General features: G+C 38.4%; 1 protein-coding gene across 2 annotated transcripts in view; it reads right to left on the bottom strand.

Moving 5' to 3' along the window:
- rin2a (Ras and Rab interactor 2a) overlaps positions 1-19,856 on the bottom strand; it is a 58,332-nt gene extending 38,476 nt beyond the window's left edge. For both annotated transcript variants that reach the window (XM_051647652.1, XM_051647653.1), the window contains exons 1-2: positions 19,626-19,856; positions 583-681 (exon numbers count right to left, since the gene is read on the bottom strand). In XM_051647652.1, the coding sequence (XP_051503612.1) occupies positions 583-642 (60 nt within the window). In that variant the 5' untranslated portion in view covers positions 643-681; positions 19,626-19,856. The remainder of the gene's footprint in view (positions 1-582; positions 682-19,625) is intronic.
- Between the last annotated feature and the right edge of the window lie 711 nt (positions 19,857-20,567).

Genomic DNA, 20,567 nt, shown 5'->3' on the forward strand with positions numbered 1-20,567 from the left:
AGGCGGATGAACTTTAAATTATTCATCACTGACATAATATCTGTGGGTGTTGCCAGTATATCAACAAAAATCTGTTGTCATAAAACTGGTGTCAGGTAAAGATGTATCTGATGGCTATGTTTTTTCATTGTCGGACATATGCAGACAACAGGAAGGAGTCAAGTTTATGTTCTTCTACTGATTTAAGACAGCAGTCTGGCAAACTACCTGCTCAGCTCCATGTAAACATCCTCTTCCTTCTTGGTATCCAAAATTAGGCATAAAAGGAGATATAAGATAGTATGTTAGGTCTCAGTAACCTTTGAAATATTAAATGTGAATGGTGACTGAGGCTGTCATTCTGACTAACGTATCCTTTTGTGTTCCACAAAAGAAAGAAATTCATATGAGTTTGGAACAACATGTCGCTGAGAAATTATGACAGAATTGTCATTTTTGGGTGAACTATTCCTTTAACTGGTATTAAAACCAGAACATTCCTTTAATCCACATCTATGATGACAAGAAAATACAGACAGACAGAAAAACAAACAAGGCAAAGATCAGAGGCAGATCTTACTCCATCAGCATATGTAGACCTACCTTAAAAAAGCTGCTGCTCCGGTCCATGAGGCAGGATTGCATCATTATCTGGGCAGACATGCTTGGGTCTATGCAGCTCTTCTGTATTGCACTGGGTCTCTGTGGAACACAAAAACATACTTTATTTGAATGCCAGGAAGAGGAAAATCCAACCCATTTCACACGGAGAGGCCACAGAAATTAGTATCCGAGACTTCAAGCAGGTGACTGCAATGCACGCACCTCATACACACACTAAATAAAACTTCATTAAAAACCCCTCTTCTCCTGTGTCTCATTTCCTGCCTGATGCACTAAACTCAACCCCACCCTTACCACACACAATCCTGTCTTCTACACTAACACACACTCAATTGCTTGCACACACCTTGCCCTATATTGCTCATAACAGACAATTATTTACAACCTTCATTTTTGTAAATGAATTAAGCAGAAGTATTTGAATAAAAGAATGAAACAGTATAATATTACATTATATATATATATATATATATATATATATATATATATACACACACACAGGTGCATCTCAATAAATTAGAATGTCGTGGAAAAGTTCATTTATTTCAGTAATTCAACTCAAATTGTGAAACTCGTGTATTAAATAAATTCAATGCACACAGACTGAAGTAGTTTAAGTCTTTGGTTCTTTTAATTGTGACGATTTTGGCTCACATTTAACAAAAACCCACCAATTCACTATCTCAAAAAATTAGAATACATCATAAGACCAATAAAAAAAAACATTTTTAGTGAATTGTTGGCCTTCTGGAAAGTATGTTCATTTACTGTATATGTACTCAATACTTGGTAGGGGCTCCTTTTGCTTTAATTATTGCCTCAATTCGGCGTGGCATGGAGGTGATCAGTTTGTGGCACTGCTGAGGTGGTATGGAAGCCCAGGTTTCTTTGACAGTGGCCTTCAGCTCATCTGCATTTTTTGGTCTCTTGTTTCTCATTTTCCTCTTGACAATACCCCATAGATTCTCTATGGGGTTCAGGTCTGGTGAGTTTGCTGGCCAGTCAAGCACACCAACACCATGGTCATTTAACCAACTTTTGGTGCTTTTGGCAGTGTGGGCAGGTGCCAAATCCTGCTAGAAAATGAAATCAGCATCTTTAAAAAGCTGGTCAGCAGAAGGAAGCATGAAGTGCTCCAAAATTTCTTGGTAAATGGGTGCAGTGACTTTGGTTTTCAAAAAACACAATGGACCAACACCAGCAGATGACATTGCACCCCAAATCATCACAGACTGTGGAAACTTAACACTGGACTTCAAGCAACTTGGGCTATGAGCTTCTCCACCCTTCCTCCAGACTCTAGGACCTTGGTTTCCAAATGAAATACAAAACTTGCTCTCATCTGAAAAGAGGACTTTGGAACACTGGGCAACAGTCCAGTTCTTCTTCTCCTTAGCCCAGGTAAGACGCCTCTGGCATTGTCTGTGGTTCAGGAGTGGCTTAACAAGAGGAATACGACAACTGTAGCCAAATTCCTTGACACGTCTGTGTGTGGTGGCTCTTGATGCCTTGACCCCAGCCTCAGTCCATTCCTTGTGAAGTTCACCCAAATTCTTGAATCGATTTTGCTTGACAATCATAAGGCTGCGGTTCTCTCGGTTGGTTGTGCATCTTTTTCTTCCACACTTTTTCCTTCCACTCAACTTTCTGTTAACATGCTTGGATACAGCACTCTGTGAACAGCCAGCTTCTTTGGCAATGAATGTTTGTGGCTTACCCTCCTTGTGAAGGGTGTCAATGATTGTCTTCTGGACAACTGTCAGATCAGCAGTCTCCCCCATGATTGTGTAGCCTAGTGAACCAAACTGAGAGACCATTTTGAAGGCTCAGGAAACCTTTGCAGGTGTTTTGAGTTGATTAGCTGATTGGCATGTCACCATATTCTAATTTTTTGAGATAGTGAATTGGTGGGTTTTTGTTAAACGTGAGCCAAAATCATCACAATTAAAAGAACCAAAGACTTAAACTACTTCAGTCTGTGTGCATTGAATTTATTTAATACACGAGTTTCACAATTTGAGTTGAATTACTGAAATAAATGAACTTTTCCCTGAAAATAAAAATCCAGGGGGCAATTTTTGCCCCTTAATGGAAAAGTTAATTCTGACACTATGTTACAGCATATTATACCGCACATTTGCACAGAGTACATAGAGAAGATTGGAGAACTGTAGAGCAAAGAGAAATAACAGTCTGAAAACTGTTTAAATCTTTTGTTCAACCTCTTTTCTAAAGAGTTTTCAAAACAACTTAATACATGTTACAGGGAGGGGGATCAGCTGGGAGACTGACATACACCGATCAGCCACAACATTAAAACCACTTGCCTAATATCATGTAGGTACCCCACGTGCCACCAAAACAGCTCTGACCCATTGAGGCATTTACTCCACAAGTCATGTGGTATCTGGCACCAAGACGTTAGCAGCAGATCCTTTAAGTCCAGTAAGTTGCGAGGTGGGGCCTCCATGGATTGGACTTGTCTGACCAGTCTGCGGTTACGCAGCAAGCTGCAATGCACTGTGTGTTCTGACACCTTTCTATCAAGGCCAGCATTAAGTTTTTCAGCAATTTGTGGTACAGTAGCTCTTCTGTGGGATCGGATCGAATGGGATAACCTTCGCTTCCCACGCGCATCAATAAGCCTTGGGTGCCCATGACTCTGTCGCCGGTTCACCGGTTATCCTTCCTTGGACCACTTTTGGTAGGTACTAACCACTGCATACCTGAAACACCCCACAAGACCTGCCGTTTTGGAGATGCTCTGACCCAGTCGTCTAGCCATCACAATTTGGCCCTTGTCAAAGTTGCTCAGATCCTTACACTTGCCTATTTTCCTGCTTCCAACACATGAAATTCAAGAACTGACTGTTCAGTTGTTGCCTAATATATTCCACCCCTTGACAGGTGCCATTGTAACGAGATAATAAATGTTATTCACTTCACCTGTCAGTGGTTTTAATGTTGTGGCTGATCAGTGTAGACAAAAACCAGGGCAAAGTTCAAGCCGTGAGAAACAATTGTGGGAGAGGAGCTGGAGGAGGAACATAAAGCTTTCTAGTGCTTTCTAGTGCACGTTTGTCATCTGTGATTGCATGCTTCAGCTCAGGAAAGAATCAAAACCAGCTTCATAAAAAAGAAAGCAAGCCCTGGAATTCAGTGATTACCTCTGAAATTACTCTTCAGAAGACAAACACGTGTCATGTACACATGAAGTTGGGGCCAAAAGTTTGGAAATAATCTCTACCTCATTGGAATAAAATGTTAACATAGTAGGCTACATCAAACTTTTTACTTCAACAAAGCAAGAAAAATCCTTTAAAGTTGTGTTCTGTGTAAATTAATATTTAAACATGTCTAACATTGTTCACAGGAGGGGTTGCATAGACAAGTCGACTATTACTAGTGTAGTTCACATTGTCAGCATAAAGTCGACTTGTCGCTTTCCACATGATTTACGGGTTGGGTTATAGTTTCTCTGACCAATCAGGTAGTGTTTTCCTGATGAAAATTACTCAACTGCCCAATCAGTTATTGCTTTATTCATGAATATAAAGGAAATGACGACTAGTCGAATTCAATTTCCAGCCAGAGTGAGAGCCATCTCTGACCCACTTCCAGATGCTACAGATCCCCAACACCCAGAAAGCTTTGATCCAGCACAGCTGTTCAAGCTAGGCCCAACAGCCTCCCACCTTCAAATAGCTTTTTCCTCCACAGACAGTGCTGTCTCGCTTGCGCAAAGTCAACCTGACTCAACTCTTATTGTCGGCAATGGAAACCAAGCCTTTTTTCCGTCATGTCCTTCTCACTGGGTGAATTTATGTGTTGAACTAACACAAAGCTGCTGTCTGGGTGTTGACACTGTATGGAAATCATGGCAAACATGTGGAGCTCAGTTTTCAGAGCCTTTGATGTGACCATCAGAAGCTTTGAAAAGAACCAACTCCCAAACCTTTGCTTTCTTCTGCCTCAACCTCTCTCCTCAACACTCCAAATCTCTCCTTTAACCCAATTCATAGATCTCTTTCTCTCTATAGAGCTGTTCAGTTTGTAGTCCTACATTATCCCAGAAGAGAATTAGTATTTTCAAGCCACGTGTTCCATCAGGAATTCTCTAAAGCAATTTTTTTTTTTCAAGCAATTTTTCGAGCAAAATAATGTATGTGACACTTTCATGTTCTGTTCTACAATTTAAATTCCACACAGTCAAACATTCATTTAGAAGCATTGAAAAACTTAAGTTGCTAACAAGATGCTATATAAGGACTACAACTACCACAAGAATGTGAGTTTACACCCTTAACGAATCAGACAACCACTGTAGTCCTTATGTAGCCACTTGTTAGAAACATATGTTTTTTAAAGCAACAATAGTCACTTTTCCACTATAAGGCCACTGCGAGCCAGGGCTATCAACTGGCCATCCGGGACCAACAGCCTCAGACCTCATGCCGCAAGACCAAAATCTATCTGTGTCCCAACGTCTCACACACCCCGTTGATTTCACAAGCAAGAGGGAAGCTCAAGCTGAGGTATATTGTTATTTAGTTATCTAGAATATCGAGCTTATATCGAATGTAAACATTAACTAGCTAGCAAGATAAGTTAGCATTGACAACTCACCAATTGCAACTGCCATGGTCTCCCGAATGGTATCTCCACTAACAGCGGGACGATGTCCCAACACACCGTCCATGATCTCAAACCATGGAAAGTTCTTTCTTTGGGCATCGCTTTGTCCATTGTGCATTTTAACTGACTTGTACTGTGCAATTATTTTTTAATTTTCCCGAACCTGTACCATTGTGCCTTGTTTGGCCTATGGGTAATTGGCGGGCCAAACGCCATTGGCTGTTGGCCCGAGAAAGCCCCAAGGAGGCATGGTAAACCCCAGAAATGACAGTGGGAACACAACTGGCCCTGGCACGCACTAACACGCACTAGCACGCCCTCATTTGGCCCGATAGTGGAAACACGGCTAATGACAACATGTTCGAGGTATGACTGTGTGTATTTTATGTAGAACAAAACGTGAAAGTTTCTTCAAGCAATGTTAATCGCTGACCTTATTTTGCTCATAAATAAAAACAGATTAGCCATTCAGGTTGGCCTACAAATTGACAACAAAACAGCTCTTTTCTCTTCTGACCAGATCTCATGGTCTACAGCGAGCCTCATTGCAGTCCAAAGGGTATAACGGTTACAATCACCCAGCTGCTTGGATTAAAAACATTGCTGTGAAAAATGAAGAGTTGTTGTGATGGTGGTTTTTCAAGGAAAAGCCGGAAACGAAGGTGGAGCACAGGAGAAGTCTGAGTGAGCTCCAGGTATTTCCTGTGAAGCACCGCTCGTGCTGACAGATATTGAGTTTGACATGTTAATCTACTCCTCTCTGTGAAGGGGCTTCACCTCATGTTGTTGCTGTAATGAGGCATCACAAAACATCTTTCCCCAGTATTTCAAAGCAGTGGAGACAAGCTATTATTTACCTTGCATCACATGTAGTTTCTGTGCCTGTATCACACACACACACGCACACATACACACACACACACACGTAAACAGGAAACCCCTGTGTCTGCCAGCACAGGCAGAGTAAACACAGTGAAAGTTATTAACTGGCCACTGCGGAGTACAGACAGGCAGAGAGAGGCAGAGAGAGAGAGAGAGAGAGAGAGAGAGGTCATTTATCTCCCTCGCCCGCTATCATCTCAATAGGGATGTCACAGCACTGGGATACATTGAAAATTACAGTTGAAAGCAATAGCCTTTGTTAGTGCTCCATTTAAAATGTCAACAATTGCAAACAGCACTACACTGGAGGCAGACTCACAACTCTTATCCTGTTGCCATCCAAACAGGGTCATTTGTTATACTGTGCTGGCTTGTGCCATTGCACAAAAAGTTCAACACTCCAGCTTGTGCGTGTGTGTATGTGGATGTTGGAGACTACTCAGCTGGGCTGTTTGGACCCACACAAAGGCACATCTGAACTTCGAGGCACAGAGCTCCTCTGTATCTTGACTTTCTCCTTCAACACACACATAACAGGTGCGTGGAAGCAGAGAGAGGATTTTCTGTAGTCTTGCGAGACCTGGCAAAACTTGACAGGAAATGGAGAAATTAGAGGGGCTGAGCCATAAACCAAGAGAACAGCTCTAACAAGAATGTGAGACATGGGCTCACTATTTTGGGCATGGGCATTTTAATTATTTTGTCTATCCCAGAACTCAACAGACAAGTGTTTTGTGCTATATTTGATTATTAGTCTATGTGGCAGATGGACGTCTTTTCTGTTACATCAGGTCTGGCTGCTTTTTCAGCATCTTGCTCCACTAGCGTCACATTTTTAAGATGCAGTGTTAAGTTAAAAATAGTTTTTTTGGAAAAACAGATCTAAAAAATCAAAACACTTTCAAGACCTTAAGACTTCTGGATTCTGTTCCATACAGCTGCACTCAAACTACGTGTTTTTTGTAAGGAAGAATGCGCCCTGTGTGAACGTCCCATGAACAGTGTAGATGCAAATTGTTGTCTAGGTACCACCGAAAATGACATCACAAAATGAGGCCCCTTTTTTGTTTGTGTATAGTTGTTGCTGAGTTTTGGTCAGTGTGCAATTAGGGACGTTAATGATTAATAAAGAATCAATTAATTGTCATTAAGCTTCAATCAATCAAATTGGCGTCAATTTCAATTTCAGAACAAATGCATTCAGTAAAAGGAAAATGCCAATATTCGCTTTTCAGAAGTGTATTAATTTAAATTATATTTAAACAGTAGGCTACATGCTCATATTATTTGGAGTCCTCCCAGTGCGTTTTGTGGTATTAATATGAACTATTTCGATTATGAAAATCCCTACATGCAATTATTGTTTTTATGATCGATAATTGCTGTCACTTTGAGTAGTTGAATACTGACTTACCTGAGTTAATAAAAATAAAAAAAACACTGCATACAGCACATTAATAAAAGCACAACAGTGAACATAAGAGTAGCCAAATGTTTGCTATGAGAAGTGACAGTTTTAGAACACTGCATTCTAAAAAATGTAGGAGCAAAACAGTGGATTCTTCTAATAAAGCATTACTAAAGACAGACACAAAGCAGACTGTGACACACAAACACTCCTCCAGAAAAATCTACACTTCATGTATGTAATTAATGGATTCCACAATGTATGAATCAAAAATAAAAAACAGGCTGTGTGTGTGTGTGTGTGTGTGTGTGTGTGTGTGTGTGTATGTGGTTTACGAGGACATTTTTTTAGGTTACAAACTGGTAATTACAAGGGTGCTATGCTATAAATGTGGTTTATGAGGACATTTCTAGTGTTCCCATAATTCAAATCGCTTCAAAAACATACTAAATGTTTTTTTGTTTTGTTTTTTAAAAGTAAAAATGCAGAAAGTTTTTTGTGAGGGTTAGGTTTAGGGGTAGGGTTAGGATTAGGGTATAGAATCTATAGTTCGTACAGTATAAACATCATTATATCTATGGAGAGTCCTCATATGGATAGCCGCACCAACATGTTTGTGTGTGTGTATGTGTGTGTACATCAGTGCATGTTTTAAGCAGCAAGTGTGTGTGATTTATGCAAGTGTGGCTTGGCGAAGAAATTTACCAGTTTGTCCTTACTTTAAGAGTTTTTGTAAGAGTATCTCCATTAACTGCTAATTACTTTTAAAATGTCAATGTAAAAGTCATGTAAAATTAGTCACAACACCAAGTCTAATTACAGGTTACGGGTTCAGGAACAGCACAAAATGCACCAAAAGATCTCCCATATTTCACACTCATTAGTTAAATACCAACTGGAATGATATCTTCTTGTGACGAGGAATACTATCCTATTTCCTCCTTATCTCACATTGAAATCTGAGAAAGTCTGTAGACTTTTCTTAATCAAAGATTGGTCTGTGCTGACCAAAATTTAAAACACGGGGGAAGGAGCCAAAAGCGAGTTGTAAAGCAAGCTGTTTTCTGCTGTACAGGATGTAATACAGTGAAAAGAAATGCATATTAACATATACAAACCTAACTATTAGTGGAGTATTCATTTAATTTTAGTAGAAAAAAAATGCAACCTCCGAATCACACTTGTCACCTGACCTGCAAACGTGATTACTTCCTGGTTTCAACATGGGATACAAACCCAGGTCTCCCACACTGCTGACACAACGTGCATCTGGTCGCGCCACTAAGGAAGGTAAATGTGGTCGAGCCGATGCTAACATGTCTGATGGGAGATGGCGCTTGTCAGTGAGTTTGCGTAATGTTGCCGACCTTCAGGTAGCGGATCTTTCACAAACAACATGCTGACTTAAAGTGTGATCATGTTGTTACTATTTCACTATGACTGGGAGGACTACGTTACTGGTAAATGTGGGCAGTCATGTGTCAATGTCATTGTTGTGACGTCACAACAATGAACTATGTTTTTAGTGTAGTTTCAAAACTTGTCTTTTTGGACTTGGGAGTGAATTGTGATTTGTTTTTATTATATGACCTCTTCAAAAGTTTTAAAGCTTATTTGATATGAGATTAACCTACATTTAAGATTCTAGAAATTGACCTGATTTCAATAAACAATGACAGAGATGTATTGCAATAAAACAGTGCGTCAGAGTCAAAGTAGCATGCATGTCTAAAAGCTCTGATGAATCATATGCTTATTGTGGAATTTTTGGCCCTATTCCATTTAATGTGACTGACAGCAAAGCAAAGAGGAAGTCACAGCACTGTTTCTGGATGACATAGTCTTTCCATTCCTTCTGGATCGGAAATGTGTTGGTTTAGACTCAAAGTGTGATTCACAGAAAGCACAGCTATTAAAACCAGACATGCAATGTAAGGTCATGTGGCTTGTAAGTTGACAAAATACACTTTTAGCAGATATACTGTATGTATTTAAAATGTACAATCATTGTCTTCTGGGAAACCAGACCAAAAATATTACAGACTCATGTTGCATTTGAGTGAATGAATGAATGAATGCACTCTAAAATGTGCCTCACCTTATACCACATGTGACTGACTACAGAGTAGCAAATTATTGTTAATGGTGTACTAAAGCCTATGACTTTTATTTTAAAGGGCATTATCCCTTTGATATGTCCCATCCAAATGTCATGTTTCAATAGGAAATAAATCAACACTGCGCTTGCCAAATTATTTAATGGGACATGGGGTAAATAAACTGCAAAAATGCAAGTCTTAACAAAAGCCAACCTAAAATATGTCTCCATGCAGTGCAGAAGAATGTCAGAGAAGGTTTATAAATCTTCCACAAAATAATTTTAAGCATCAGTATGCTGAATGATGTCATTCCTCTCGAGTTCTCTGTGCTCTTAGGAGGGAATTTTGGAGCCAGCAAAATTGTTAGCACATTGTCTACAACATATGTTGGGAGAGACAGTAAATAGGACAGTTCCAGTACATCTCATACACATTAAAAGCATTAAGTAAATAAATCTCCCTGCAAGTCTGGATCAGTGGTTAGAGAGCATGTGAGAAGAGGAAGGGGGAGGAAATAAGTGTTTCTATTGGTTAATGAAGTTGTCTGGAACTGTGTTAGGACCCTGCTGCTATATTGCCCTCCACCTCACAAAAACCCAGCTGGAAAAACTCCAGCTCCATACAGACCCAGGCCCACAGAGAGCACTACAAGCCTAAGGGGGATGGCAGCCTCATGCAGATCAGCCATGGGGGACAGCAAAAGCAAAAATACTTCTCACAGTACAGTCATCCCTGCTTCATAAAGAACACCAAAATATGTAATGCACAAACTTGTATTTCCACCAAAATAGTTCTGCCATCACGGTGGCTCAGTGTGTAGCACCTCACCCTGTGCCTTCCTGTGTGGAGTTTGTATGTTCTCCCCATGTTTGGGTAGGTTTCCGCCGGGTGCTATGGTTACCCCTACAATCCAAAGACATGCAGATCAAGTGAACTGTAGACTCTAAATTACCCATATGTGTGAGTGAGAGGGTGAATGTGTTTGTCTGCGTGTGCTAGCCCTGCGATGGACTGGCTACCTATACAGGGTGTTTCCATGCCTTTAGGCTGAAACAGCAGGGACAAGCTCCAGCACTTCTCGCGACCCTACAATGGATGAGCGGTTATAGAAAATGGATGGATGTTAACTTGCTTTTTTCTGTGGAACCCAAAAGATGATTTTTTTTCTCTCCAGTGGATCTGCACCCAGATCAGACCTGATCAGATCAGTCCAAATCTTGAACTCAATCTGACTGAGAATAATTCGTTCATGAATCGGACATTGCTACTTCTCTTATTAACTCTCATGAACACGCCAAGAAGAGCTAGGATAAATGTCAGGATTTTCAGTTAAAGGAATAGTTCACCCAAAAATGAAAATTTGCTGATAATTTACTCACCCTCAGGCCATCCAAGATGTATCTGAGTTTCTTTCTTCATCAAAACAGAATTTAAGACTTTTAGGATTTCATTTCAGGCCTCCTCCTTTAAACAATGCAAGTGAATGTACTCCATTTTTGACTGTCCAAAATGCATATTTAGGGTACATCAAAATAATCCACACGACTCCAGTCGACAAAAAGTTCTTCTGAATGCAAACGATTGATTATTTTGAGAAACAAAACAATACTTATATTCTTTTTAACAACAAATGTCCGCGTCCGTACATCTCTGTGACGTGTGCTCATGAGAGGGATGACGTAAGCTCGTTGGTAAGGTCACACGTCATGTGAAGGAAGCGCGTCATTGTTTACAAGAGAAACTTGCACAGAGCACAGACCAAGTGCCGTTCACAAACCAAAACAGTCCAAAAAAATTTCAAAACAATATAAAATAAAATAAATAATTTCCAATTAATAAAAACAATGTAAACAATGACGCGCTTCCTGCCTCCTCCTCCACGTGACGCGTGACCTTACCAACAAGCTTACGTCATCCCTCTCATGAGCGCACGTCACAGAGATGTATGTAAGTGAACATTTGTAGTTAAAATGAATATAAGTATTGTTTGTTTCTCAAAATAATCAATCGTTTGCGTTCATAAGAACTTTATTTGTCGACTGGAGTTGTGTGGATTATTTTGATGCACCCTAAATATGCATTTTAGAGGAGGAGGCCTGAAAATTAAATTTTGTTTTAAAGAAACTCAAATACATCTTGAATGGCCCTGAGGGTGAGAAAATTATCAGCAAATTTTCATTTTTGGGTGAACTATTCCTTTAATAGTGCCTTAAATTCCACTCTGTTCTTCGCACAAAGCTATCATTCCAGATGACTTGGAATATAGTACACAAGTTGTACTGACCACTTTTATGAAACTTTTATGTTTTTTTGTATTTGTTTTGTCATTACGGAGCTTGACACCCCCAGTCCTCATTCACTTTCATTACATGGGAAAGAGAGGCCAGGATATTCTTCAAAAATTCACCTTTTTGTCATAGTGGTTTGGAAGGACACCAGGGTGAATGAATAATGACAGATACGTTTTTAGGGTAAACTATCCCTTTAAGCTTCGTCTCCTGCTGCTATATCTGAAAGTATTGCAGAGACTCAGAAAGGCTTAGAAAATGACATTAACAGACACAGCTGCAAAAGCAGGGAAAATAGTGAGAAAGCATGCTGAAAATAGTCTCTCGTCACCACAGTCAGCTGCAGTGACCAACAAACCCAAACCTTGAGTGCCTCTGGTATAGCCTAGACACTGCAAAAGGGAAGGCTAAAAGATGACCATTAAGATCTGATTCCATACATTTATACATTAATTCCCAAGGTTTTGTATCTGGCAAATCTGGACCTGCTCACAACATGAGGTGGGTGTGATATCTGCGGATCCACATGCTCACAGACAGGAGAACCACATAAACACACACTCACAGGGAGCAGGAAAAGGCCAGCGCCCTACAGGATGTGGCCAGCTCCACCCCACATAGAATGTCCCAGAGCTATAATCCGACAAAATCAAAATCAAACACCAATTTATACAAGTGTAGAAAAATTCCAGACTCATTTATCGTGCCGTTCTTACACTTAGAGGGACCGTTCACCCAAATATTCCGTCATCATTTACTTATAGTCACGTTGTTCCAAACCCGTATGACTTTCTTTTTTCCGTGGAACACAAAAGGAGATGTTAGGAAAAAAGTAAAATAAAATAAAAATAAATGGTGACTGATACTAACATACTGCCTAACATCTCCCTTTGTCTTCTATGCAAGAAAATGGCATAATTTTCTAGTTTGGGCAAACTATTTCTTTAAGTGCTTTGGCCAAGTCTTTCATTTTCTTCCATCAGATTTCCTCCACTGCCTTAAATCTAGCTCCCAATGCACCTTTTGATCTACTTAAATGTTTCCTTCTCCTCTAAACTTGCCCTATCTTTCATTTACTCAGTCTCTCAATCTCTTTTTGTAAGTTTTTTGTGTGTGTGTGACAGACACAAAGCGGCCACTCATTCAGACACTACAGTGGGAAGCGTGAGGTGATTCCGTGAGAACGGCTCTTAGCAGAGTCACTGGGAGACTGGCAGCTTCCTGACTGCAAAAAGCTGATATCATTTCTGGAGACTTGGACTGAATACTGAATGATCCATCCACAGAGGAAAACAATTGCCACAACTTATCTCAGCTCATCAAAACCACTAGCCTTCTTATTTTCTTAAGAAAAGGTCTAAATCATGTTATCATGATGAGTTTTTGAGTGCGCACAAAGACAACCCTCAGCCCATCCAACACAGAGTGATTGGACTGTGAATTCGGTGACAGTAGGTCAAAAGTTCTGCTGCTGAAATCAGTCTGTGCTTACTGAAATTTTAACCACTGCCCCATCAGTGGCTGAAGCTGGAACTGTTTTTGATTGTTTGGGTATGTGTGAGCTTCAGTTTTGCCAAAGGCGAGTTGTATTTTCAATTGTAAATGTAATACAGGAATGCATACTTTATTAACCATATGTCCCAACCCAAACCCCAACCCTAAACCTAACCATCAGTTGAGTAATAATTCAATTTTATTTCAAAAATGCAATCTCTGAATGGCACTCACCATTTATGTGAACATGTCTTTGATGTTCCTCACATGTTCAGGTAGAAGGTGATCACATTTGAATAAAGGCAAAAATGTCTAATAGGGGATGGTGCTTTAATATTTCTGCAGAATTAAAATTCAGAAGTGACAAGTTGATTGATCTAGCCATCACTTTGATTTCTGGTAGGGATGGGCGATACCACTTATTTTTTTTCGATCCGATACCAAGTACTTTTAGGCCAGTATCGCCGATATTGATACCAATACAGATACCTCTAATAAATTGAATTTCTACTAATTCTTTGGATAAAATTAGTAACTTAAATTATTACTTAAATTTTTTATATATTTATAGGCCTAAGCAGAAAATTATTAGGCTGCTTTATTTACCTTTTTAAAATTAGTAAGTATAAGCAACATATAAAACCACAAAATTAACCATAGATATTATTATATGGTTACTATTACTAAAACCAAGTTACAATATGGATACTACAGTAATGCTGTAGTAAAACCATGGTTAATTTGATCAAAGCCTTGGTTACTGCCAAAATAAAAAAAAATAAATATAAAAAAAAAAAAACATGATTACTACAGTCGTGGTTACTACAGTCATGTTTAATACAATATTTCTACAGTAAATCCATGGGAAGTTTTCATAAAGGTATCATTTATTAATGAGGATTAAAGATCATTATCAATGTTTTAACACCTCTGAATTTAAATAAGCCTGTTAAAATTGTCACACAAGCCCATTATATACATGTCATGTCTAGGTTTGTCGTTACTTAGTGTGAATAACTCCAGATGCTGTTTTTCTGTCATTGCCTCAGGAAAGCACTGCTCCCTCTTTGAACGAGCACTATGACTGAAAGGGTGAGCGCTGTCTGTGACTGCTAGTGTATTTTAGTATTTATAAGTGTCAAGATGAGCGGAAGAAAAAATAGTTCCGGTGCCATGCTACAATTCGCTCATATAATTATTCTTTTCCACTTCGAGTGTTATCTAAATAATAAGATCATTAATTAAAAAAAAATTCAGAATCAATATTTTTATGTGAGGATTGATATTCTTGATACCACATCAGTATCGATCCGCCCATCCCTAATTTCTGGAAAATGTAACCCCTCCTAACAACTAGCACAACAACCTTACCATGCTTAAACATTTTTGGAATACAAAGTAGCACAGATGTCATTTATTTTGTCTGAACAAACCAAACAGGTTTCATGGCTAAAACTGGATTCCAGCCACATAACATCATCCACCACTAGCACAAAACTCTAACAATACATTGACTCATTAGAGCACATTATTCCAAAGAATATATATATTTTTTGTTTTTGTGATCATTAATCAAAATGTAACAACTTGCTCTTTGTCTAAAACAAATTTACTTCTCCGCAGATTACACTTAGGCAGATAATTTTAACCAACAGCCAAATTGCTATTTAAGCATTGTTTTAGCTACTTGCTTTCGGTCTTGTTCCATTCTGGTATGGAACGCCAACTTTTCACAATCCAAATGATTCCTCACCTACTTTGTTTCTCTTTAGGCTAAATATTCTGTTTTACCTGCAAATACATCACATTGTAGAAGTAAAATAGATTGTGAGCGGCATTTCACATCAACTTTAAAGGGATAGTTAACCAAAAAATGAAAATACTATCACCATTTACTAGGGGTGTAACGGTTCGGTTTGTATCACGGTTTTAGGGCCACAGTTTCGATAAGGTTCAGTATTTGCTTTGTTAAATATATATATATATATATATATATATATATATTACTGCCAAATCCAAAGAATAATCTATTTGGTAAACACTTCACCAGGTTTGCCCTTAAATAACAATCATTGTTTTACAACAGTAACCATAGTTTAACGACAGCATTTGTAGTAATATCATAGTAACCACAATATAAACATGGTTACTGTCATGGTTTCAATATATAGTAAAATCATGGTTACTGTATAGAAACTACAGTATTACTCTTATAAAACCATGGATAATTGTATCAAAACCATGATTTCTGCTCAGAAAATCATGGTGACAGCAGTCATGGTTACTACAATATTACTATAGTAAACCCATGGTTAATTTTTGTCAGGGTCCTTAACTAAAAAATAAAACATTTTCTCTAATTACTAAATCAACATTTTAACTTAATACCTGCACTAATACGCTACATGCATCAACATAAAGTGCACTTCAAATTAATCTCAACATATATTCAATATTCGGAAGCTGTACATCACTGTAGAAGGAATAACTTTGCTATTAGAATGCATACGTGAAGGGATGTTGTGATAATGCTGCTCGAGTATTTTAATAACATGTGGAAATCCCACATGAACACCGCAAGCTCTTTAGTTCTTGTTTCATGTCTGTCCGAATTAGCACTGAGTGCCTACTTAAAAATGGAAGGGAGTGTGTGCAGTTTCGGCTCACCTGCGGCTCTTTCCCTGGGTGATGTCAGCATAAATTATTAATCATGTATCAATGTATTACTATAACAGCATCTTAATGCCATTAATCAAAGCCAATTATTGATGCTCATGATAGATTACAGCTGCGCGAGGAAACAGGAAGAACTTGCCTGTGCGTTTTAAATAAACCCTCATGCGCATTATTGACATATATTACCAGTATACAGCGCTCGTGTCGAGCGATGTCTGCAAGCAGTGCCTGTTTTGTAAACATCTTTTTACCATCGATGTTGTAATTGACTGCAAAAAGAAAATTTTCCCAGAAAGGAGAAATGCAAGGGGCTTCTCTATCAGCATTTCGTTTTCTCCACTTTCCATTTTCAACTACACACAACGCTTGCAGAACAGTGTTGTCATCAATTTGACCCACGTGAAACACAGGTGGAGCGTATCCACTTACAGATCCATTCAGGTGCATTAGCGGAGGTTGTAACTGTGCCTGTCGGTTTGACGCTTTGTTTTCTTGACCAAAACCATGTACACCAGATGTGTCATTAAATGTGAGGTGAACCGACCACGGTGCCACCCTTCCCGAACCGTGGGTGGCGAACGGTACGGTTCGGTTTTTCCGAGAACCGTTATACCCCTACCATTTACTCACCCTCATTGTGTTCCAAATCAGTATGACTTCATTTCTTGCATGGAACACAAAATGAGGGACAGAACAGATTGGTCATTCTGCTAAATATCTTTGTGTTTCACAGAATACAGAAAGCTATGCAGGTTTGGAAAGACAAAAATTTCATTTGGGTGAACTACACCTTTAAGAGAAAATGAGGTCTGCAGAAAATAACTGCTGAAGAGAAGATACACTACAGTCTCACTACAGTAGGAAAGACAGATAACTATTAGATCTTGCTCAAATAAATCACACTTAAGAATCAGACAAGCAGAAACCAGCTCCCCCTTACCTAATCTTTGTGGCTTCCTCTATTTTTAAAGTATCTCTTCCAGGGCCTCTTTGATCATAAACTTCTTCATTATTTAGTATCTCACAATTCCTACAGGACATAAAGTGAAGACATAAGAAGGTTTAAGTTTTTTCCTCTCACATCTTTAAATCTGCATGTAAACCAAATTTGTGTAAGAAGCTAGACCAAATTGGGTAAGACTGGAATGCAACAAGCTTTTTTGTTGCTTGTTTGTTTTTAATGGAAAGATAGCTTGAGAATTAGCAGCTTTAGTCCCAATGGGTCTCAATGTTTCAAATAATGGAGGTTTGTTCTGTGTTTAAACCTCAAATGGGGGAGGAAAAAAGACAAAAACATTCAGTTTGTTCTTAAAGACAGTGAAAAACGAAACTAAACTAGCTTTTGTACACCAATAAACCAATGTGCATTTAGAGGGGGAGGGTAGTCCCCTCTTAAAACTATGAAACATATAATCAGTTGATCCTGTTCTCTTCTTGTAGGATTCAATGTTGAAGACCCTTAATAATATTAGAGTCACTAAAAGGAACCAACAGCCAAGGAAGTATGAGAAAAATTGTTAAATGACATGCATCATTCACTGCGACAGTTAAACAAACCATCACCGTGTGAGTCGCTGGCTGGTTTTCAGATTGAGGTTTAACTACTTTGTATGTCCATTTTTCATTGGTCTTATCAGCTGACCATAAGAGAATGTCAAATTCAGTTTAAGATGTTAAGTAATTTAATCAGATCATTCATTTCAACCACATTCATTTCTTACTGATTAGTTGGAAATCAGCATACAGAAAACAGCTATCAATAGTGTCAGCAGGCACTAACATAGTGCTGAAAAATCAAAGCAGTCTACATCAGTGGTTCTCAACCAGGGGGTCGGGACCCACTAGGGGGCCTCAGCAAACTACCAGGGGGCCTCAAGATCTCTTAATATTATTTAAAATATGATACGTTATTATAATTGTATATAATTATTATAATTCAACTTACTGAAAATGTTAAAAATGTAATAACTCCCTTCAACAGCTTGCTTTGTATGAAGAATATACAGTTCTAGACATTTCTGGAATCACAAGTTTTATGGAAATATCTTACAATAGATATAGCTTATAAATATCTATTAGCCTACATGGGGGGGCCTTCGAATGTTTTCTCTGACAATGGGGGGCCTTGGAGTCAAAATGGCTGAGAACCACTGGTCTACATGAAATTACCAAAATTAAGACACTTCAGTCATGTCTGACGTTTCAGCATTGGAATGGTGTTTAGTGGTCGCATAAGAAATTTTGGTAAATCACATCTTACATCACGTAAATATGACTGGTATGTGTAACATGCATTTCCACACAAAGTTCGAGGAATGCTATGGATAAAAACAACCTTTTACCAAACTAATCCACTGCCAGTCACTGCACACCTCTAAAATTCTTGTCCAGTGACGCATGTTCTCGGCAAAGTCTCAGTTAAGTTACTTCCCTTTGTCTTTGACTGATCCTCTTAGGCCTCAGAACCGCTGCTGGAATATTACTGCATAAGACAATTCTGGTGGGGCGATTTTAACATTTATCTGAGAACAATAAGACAGAACTCTTGCATAAGGCACAAATGGGGGATAAGTGAAACACACATAGACACTTTTTCATACACTGTTTTGAAGGAATGCCAAAAGTCGCCGCAATTGCTGAACTATGTCCTATGCATCTGATGTGATTATGATTAACTCATAAACTGTTTGAAATCATTGTGTATGTGTCCTAAGGACAATACAAAGTGTAAGCTACTAACTTGGCTCCTAAACGTTTTGGGACTCTCTTTTTAAGGAGTTCACAAAGGGTCATACAAGAGGAAGTCAATGCAGTTCTTATGCAAATACGATATGATCTTGTGCAAGTTAAACATTCTAATGAAAATGCTATCTACCGTTTTAATAACATATTGCTTAGTGCTATAAGCTTTGCTCAGAAAAGCTACATTACAGTTTTTACCCTTCACCAAGTATATGGCTGTCTAGTGAGCTACATTCCTTAAAATGCCCCATAAATCTGTCTTGGTAGGTAGCTCACTAGGTTTTGAATCTGAATACTGAATCTTGACAAATGGGAAAACTGAAAGATAGCCCATTCTTGAGACTTTTTAAAACATCATAAAACCCCATTGTGTCAACAAAATGACCTTTTAATACATGCATGTTCTCAGCAGGTTCTTTCTTAACATAGTGACTTTTTCATTAATTTAGACTCTAAATTTTAGAAGATTAGAGGATGGCAACAGTAACAACAGTTGTTATTATTGTCAACAAAGCATGTGCTGGCACTAAAGAGAGATGACCAAACAACAGGCTGCTCACTAGTGTTAACCGAACACATTTAAAACAACATTACTCCTGGAACTGCAAAAGTGTGAATAACTAACACAAATATATTCGAGGCATTCCAAGCACCGTTCAAACACCAACAGAATTTATCACATAAAATAAGTTAACCGTGATTCACCCAAGCACACAATAATCAAACGCTTTAAAGAGTTTCACAACAACCACAAAATTCGCTGTAACGGAGTTAATAAACGAAGTTTTAAGTACTCACCGCGACGGGTCGAAACAAGGACTGCCGTTACCACAAGCGCATTTATAACAGCATCATGTTTCTCTTAAACGCTCAGTTTATGTTATCATGAAGTTGTAGATGTTCCTCGAGGCCGTTTCCTTCTGATTTGCGAGCCTCGTTCCATAGTTGTGTTCAAGCATGCGACCTCTCCCGGCAAAAACAAACTCCAGGAGAACAAAAGTTGATGTGCGTTGAGTTTCACATCACGTGTTCCAGCTGGGCATGCCTTTGGAAGGGAGAAGCTTTTGTTAGACCTACCAACCACTGATGTTACCCAAAGAGAAAAACATGAAAGAACCGGGAAGAGTTGAAATGGAAGACCCAAGGCTGCAAAATAATAATTAATAAAAACCGATAATGACTCGATTGGCATATGTCTGTCAGTTAACACTTTAGTTTAGTCCTGAATTGGTTTATTTATAATTTACTTCTTTGTTTATTGAATGCAACATTATTTTATTACATTTAATATATATATATATATATATATATATATATATATATATATATATATATATATATATATATATATAAAATTCTCAAATAAAAAAAATTGTCACATAAACATCAGTTGAAAGTAGTGGATCTACAAACGTTCACAAAGGAATAATAATACAATAAAATTAGGAAAATTCCATGGATAAACACCTGCAATTTTGACCCGGTGGAATTCAAGCTTATAAATCATTCCTAACCCGATGGTTTTCATCTAAAACTATATTGTAAGCCATTACTAAGTTCTTAACTGTTCATACTTGTAAAAAGATAGACATTTTTGGATGTTAACTGTCAAATATAAACGTTATTCATTTATATGCCTTTTTCTTGTAGAAATAATAAAATGTAGAATTTTTTTTGACATTTCTAAATATACTACAGTAACTACAGCAAAACCAGTGTGACACATGTGAAGACATCTTT

This window comes from Myxocyprinus asiaticus, chromosome 21, assembly GCF_019703515.2.
Source record: "Myxocyprinus asiaticus isolate MX2 ecotype Aquarium Trade chromosome 21, UBuf_Myxa_2, whole genome shotgun sequence".
Classification (NCBI taxonomy): domain Eukaryota; kingdom Metazoa; phylum Chordata; class Actinopteri; order Cypriniformes; family Catostomidae; genus Myxocyprinus; species Myxocyprinus asiaticus.